This window comes from Dermacentor albipictus, chromosome 5 (assembly GCF_038994185.2).
Source record: "Dermacentor albipictus isolate Rhodes 1998 colony chromosome 5, USDA_Dalb.pri_finalv2, whole genome shotgun sequence".
Classification (NCBI taxonomy): Eukaryota; Metazoa; Arthropoda; class Arachnida; order Ixodida; family Ixodidae; genus Dermacentor; species Dermacentor albipictus.
In genome coordinates, this window is record NC_091825.1 from 131,211,654 (window position 1) to 131,217,653 (window position 6,000).

At 43.8% G+C, this 6,000-nt stretch overlaps 1 protein-coding gene across 3 annotated transcripts in view; it reads left to right on the forward strand.

The window, feature by feature from the left end:
* Nucleotides 1–5,414, forward strand: part of LOC135906384 (relaxin receptor 1-like) — a 100,909-nt gene extending 95,495 nt beyond the window's left edge. For 2 of the 3 annotated variants that reach the window (XM_065437758.1, XM_065437761.1), the window contains 2 exons: nt 1,563–1,733; nt 4,484–5,414. In XM_065437758.1, coding sequence (XP_065293830.1) covers nt 1,563–1,697 — 135 coding nt within the window. In that variant the 3' untranslated portion in view covers nt 1,698–1,733; nt 4,484–5,414. Of the gene's footprint in view, nt 1–1,562; nt 1,734–4,483 lie in introns of those variants that run through there. The other variant, XM_065437760.1, reaches the window with a different exon arrangement.
* Nucleotides 5,415–6,000: the final 586 nt, after the last annotated feature.

Below are 6,000 nucleotides of genomic sequence, written 5' to 3' on the forward strand. Positions count from 1 at the left end.
AGATTTTCGCCGCTCGCACCGGCGGTCGCGACAACTGATTCTTTTTTTTTTGCTCACGATTAAAATGAATTTTGAAACGGAACATAAAATAAAAATTACAGGATATTGTGAGTGAAACACCACGCACTTAAGCTATGCCCACCCACCACCAAGTTACGTCACACGGTCTTTGCTCACTTCTTGCCCGTTTTCCCGATTGGTTCCGCCAATACCATACTCCTCGATCAAAAGTAGACCTCGATAGCCGAGATTGAATTCAATTTCGATTGAATTGTTCAATTATTAAGTGTCTCTGTCCAAAATGAAGTTGCCATACTCTACGAATAAAAATTGAGCAAGTACAATCGAAGTTTGCTATCTAAATAAGCGAATAGCTTGTTATCTCACTAGATAGTACATGGATCAGTGAAGCCCAAGGGTTGTACTAGAATGTGACTGAAACATCCTGCTTAAGGCTTTAATGATTTATTTATAAGTGCATTAAATTGTTGCATAATGTATTTTACGAGCAAAAGGAAAAGGTTTTAAGGGAGCAATCAATGATGTCAGTTTATTTCTTCCGACGTTATTGACACGTACTGTGTTACTGGAACTACAGCCGATCGCAGATGATGCACCGAAAGAGACATTAACAAAGTGCTTCTCGATGTAATTGTTAGCGCAGCAGTAAATTATGAATGCTTACGTTCCGCTTCACAGCGCTGAGCGCTGAACATTCTTATCTAGTGAAATCGTTGCTGCCGTTCTGAACCCGTCTTGTCGGTATAACGTTGACGAATCATTTTGGCACGCAGACGACATCGCTCTGTCAACTCTTTTTCGCTGAGGACTTGTTTTAGGCGGCGTATTTTAGCACCTCATTGCACACCGCACGTCGTCGTCGAGCAGAGAAGGGAAGCGGACCCATCGGAGGCGCCGGAGCCAGGCTATTCCCTCCCCCTTCCCCTACCCCCCCCCCCCCCCCCGTCTCTCCTGTGTGACGCCAGCGGGGCGTCAGCAACCCACGCACCACTCGGAGACGCCGGAGCAACATTCCTTCATCCGGTCACGTATTCTTGCTTCACTGGCTCGACCACGCCGAAAACCTCTCCACCTATTCGCGCCCCTCGCCTCTCGTCAGCCATTCATAGATAAGGAAAACCTGTCCCTGCGGGCAATGCTACTTGCTTTAAAACCAAGAAAAAGTGCAAACAAGGAGATTCTTAGATTGGGCTGTTCGAATAATGTTGTGGGCAGTGGGTAAAGTGGACGTCGGTAGATTGGAATACAATCACAATGGAATGGCTTTACGTTAAAGCGCCCTTTGGTCTTCTAATTCTGACGTAATTGCAATGGAACAGCACTACCGACAATGCGAGTTCTCTGCGACGTTATTGGCTTTATTTGTAAAAAAAAGTAAAACGCGATAAAACAGAAAAAAGGCGACACGTGCAATGTTTTAATTTCCCAATTTGCATGACCTCGGGGCCTGACGTGGGCGTTATTTGTAGTGTAGTCACAGAGTCGCCCCATCGGTGCCTGAAGCCTGGATCGCGCCGTTCTTCTCCTGTGCCTTTTCGCAGCTCACGATCGGACCCGTGAGGCCGTCGTCACCGCTGAGGCCGCCCTGCGTGCTCGCCCATGCGCGGCACATTGCATTGTGCGAACAGAATTCGCAGCACGGCAAGGCCGTCCAACGGCGCGAGGACTTTGTGTAGGAAAGTGGCGCCGACGCACGCGCGCAGAGCAGACCAGTGAGTATAACGTTCGCCGATCCCATTTGACCGACGTTTGTTTCAGACAAATTTGTTTCGCATACCGAAATCACCAGAGCGCAATGTGGCGCTGTGGTCTACGAGCGACGCTGGCCGGCGCCTCATTAACACAGGAGCAATGGCTAGTACATGAATTTGTCTAGGCATCATTACTAAGGCTTCAAGCAGCCTTCTGGGTTTTTCTTTTAACCTTGTATATCGCCTGGAATTCTTTGTATGACAATGCCTTAAGCCTTGCTTACTCGAACTTGTACCACGTATTGTGCCGACAATGTTATAATGATGAAAAGCTTCCACGCTTGAGCGCATCGGTCGCACTCTATCTTTTGTTTCGTGCTGTGTAGGTTTTCGCGTTGTACTCTTCAGAGAGGAATCAGTGCCAGCTCACCTAACTTACTATTATCCTTAAAGATAACTGTTTAAAATACCTAGGACAGACACACACGGAGATTGTCGCTCCCACGAAGCCATACAGAACTATAGCAACTTGCCTACTCAGAAGTCTTTGAAGTTACTTCTGCAGTCAAAATTACATAAGTGAATTAAGCGGCTGTCAACTTGAAACAATTCACTGTTCCAAATAAATGCTGCGCGATTAGAATGCACAGCATCTGAACCACGAAGAATAATATAATGCGCTCAAATTTTCTTTTTCAACGAAGCCACGCCAAGTCGCAGCAGAATCTATGCATTACCAATAAATTCCATGATGGCTGAGCAACTGTAGCACCAGATTTATCTTTAGTACTTTTCTCGCAGGAAGCTCCATGATTTTAGTCGCACCGGTGTTTCATAGCTCCAACAGTATGGGAAATCTATCCTACTGAAAAGTTTTTTATCCCAAAACTAAAGCGAACAACAAACATAAAGGCTAGAGGAAAGAGTAACATAGTCGCATAAGAGAAATAATCAAAGCCTTTGGTAATCGATTAGAAACACACACTACACACTTATAATTTGAAATGAAGTCGCAAAAACGTGCATACATATATGATGTGCAAAGTTAGTGCACGGCTTGTGACAGGCCGGATCAATCTCTATTTATGCTGCTATGGATAACTTCAGCATCGATAGCTTGGTCCACCACAAAACGCGTAATAAACTCACTCTCGGGGTAAAGTTATCACTAAAATAAAAAGAGATGAAAAAAGAACATCGCAGCGCAGCACGTGGCACCTCAGACTCGTCTTCCCTTTCAAACTGATGTTTTACCGGTTCACTTTAGGAGGAATACTCGTACATGCAAATATGGAATGCTCCTTAAGTCATTGTCTGGTGATGACTTTCCATTCACTTATTCATTCACGCTCATAGAGTAAGCGCAGCACATTTTCTGTAAATTGAGCGCAAAGAAGTAATGAGTCTGAGCCATGGATGACAATTTGGCACTGCTTGCCGTATTCACCAGGCCTGTACGTGCGTTCATCAGCTGTTTGGCGATCGACGTCTATCGGCCTTTCTCCTTTAGCCCGAATGAGGTGTTGTGTGTGAGACTGAGAGAAACTTATCGTAAAGAGGGGTGATATAAAACAAAAAAGTTGTTACATGAGAAACTGCAATGAGCCTTCAGCTCAAACAAATACTTGTCGGCGTAATCGGTCCCATTGGCGTTTCAGCTTTATCTGAGAATGGAGTTTCCCGGGTGATGCCAGGCTGTTGTTGTTGCGGTTGCTTAAGCACGCTAGTTTACTCACCACACGTGCGTGCCATAAAAATGTAGTTCGAGTAGTCAGGTCGTTAAGGCGCACTGTGACTTGTGAAAAAAATATGGGGCTTATTGTCTCTTTCAAAGAAACCAGCCCTGAAACGACTGTTGAGAATGGAGTGCTAGCAGCAATCCTAAAAATTGAATTCTGATTAATTCATTTTGTCGTAAAATTTAAACAGTTATTTTCAGAAAGAAGCGTTGAACGCAGAATTTCTTCTGAATGAAAAATATTTCCCTGTTTCTAGGCTTCAATTTCTAAGTTTGGATACGCGCTCTAAAGTTAATAATTCCAGAGTTAATCGGTGAAATTTTGTTACAAACAATTACCACTCTGAAATTGGTCCTGAATATGGCGTCTGCCTTTCCAAGTAATCCTGGTCATGTTACACAATTGCTATATATACCACATGAGGTCTTTATTAAGTACGTTTTTTATTAAGATCCCTAACCCTGTCTCTGCATGCGTCGAATATAGACCACGTTGATGACCATTGCGTTCAATAGACTGTTAATTTCAAGTTTGTTTTGCATTACTCCTCACTCGGCTCAATGAGAATTTTGATTTTGTCATGTGCTTGTATGGCATACAATTGTTTCCTTTCTATTTTCATCATGCGGTAAAGGTGACGTAATTTGTGGGATCTCGACCATGAAAATTATTGGAATTTGGTTCGTTTTATGGTGAAACCGCGCTGTCATTACGTGACTTACGTGTATGTTGTACTTCCGTTGACGAAGTAACAAATAACACAATTGTGTTAAGTGAAATGATACCCTTGTGCTGCAGGCACCCAGACTACAATTGTGAAGTACATTCTGTAATGTGTGTGTGCTGCAACTTTACCTTGACTGCAACTCTTGCACGATATGGCTTATCTTACTTCCGTCCGCGTTAAAAAAAAGCATGTTGATTTTAATGCATAACTTATTAAGAAGATGAAAAAAAAAACAAGCTGCAAGGGAACGTTTGGTCAAAACTACCCAACGTTGTTCTAATAAAAGCTTTTTTTATTTATTTCAGCACTGTACATTCTACGCCCTTCGAGTGCTTTCTTCTACGCCGAGCGAAAATGACCATTTGAACGTTGACCCCTCAGTGCGAAATAACGATCACTGCCTCCGCTGAAGACGACCTCACCTCGACACCAGCTCCCTCAGATTGGCCCTCAGACTCAGCCTGACTCCATCGCCATTGGAATCTTTGAAGTGGCGCTCGATGTGCGGTCGGTGACTATGTGCTTTCAGTTAAATAAGTGCACGTGGTGACAAGCACCCCCTCGACGCATATCACTTCATCTATTGTTGTCCAAGATCGAGAGGGCATGTATTGGACATGTTATGATACAAAACCAACATGAAAAATCAAATAGGATTCATGAGGAAGCAGACACGTACATACGAGTTATCGGACAACATGGGTGTGCGGCTTTATGCGAAACCTAAATTGAAATTTATGAAGACGAATGGAACGCCATATCGCCTGTTATCTTAACCACTTAGAACTCCCCGCAATACACATTATTCCCGATCACTACATAGTTGCTGCATGTCTCCTAAACGTTACACCGTCAGTAGTTGTCACTTCGCCCTCCGCAAACAACCCTCTTGCGGTCACGTCCTAGGGACCCGCTTTGCTTTAGACTCTCGTTAGTGAAACTATCACTCTGCTCAAATCATGAGAGAGGAACACAAATTCAACGGTGCTCCTGATATTTGTTGTTATTTTTATATAAGCATACAATCGTTCTCAATGTGTACTTTTACGTAAGCCAGATTCATTTATATTTGCCGTGAAACATCTACAATTTCGTGCAAGCTGTTTTTGTGTCCCCGTGCTTCAAATATACATATCTCATTCATCACTGTACGCCGCCGAACGGCAATATCTGCCAACCAGGGACATTGTACAAAGAATGCGCACAATAAATGTTACATGTTCAGTATTTATTAAATACGGGAAAGTGTGGTTCTCTCTTTTTGAACTTTACTTCTGGCCATCAGAAGTCTGTGCTAACCTATACTGCGGCGAATACGAACGATTGCTACGTTACCGTACACTTTGTATTACAGGAGGTCGCAAATCTTGTAAGTATGCATGCAGTTGAATGAAAGTGAAGGTTTACTAACTGCACAGAACTGGACCTGGGAGCTGCAGCAAGCTCGTTGAGCTGCGGCGACGTCACGCTGGAATTCATACGCCGATGATTAGCTTCAATGCACATTGGAGGCGCTCTCGGTGAACAATTGTTCAATGAACGAGGTATCGTACGTGGCACATGCACTTATTATACCTGCCAGTTTAGGTGCTGGTCTTGCGCAAATTTCCAAAGGACAAATCTCTCGCCCGCACTGTTCAATAAAAGGCATTGCATTACATACTTTGCATGTCGTGAATGAAGCGGCTCGCGTTGCTAACGCAACCAACCGTGCTCTCGCGGTGTAATGTTTTACGACAAGGTAATTTTTTTTCCCGTCGAATGACACCGTTGGTGACCACAGGCAATATTTCATCGTTACTACGCGAACATGATAAGAAGC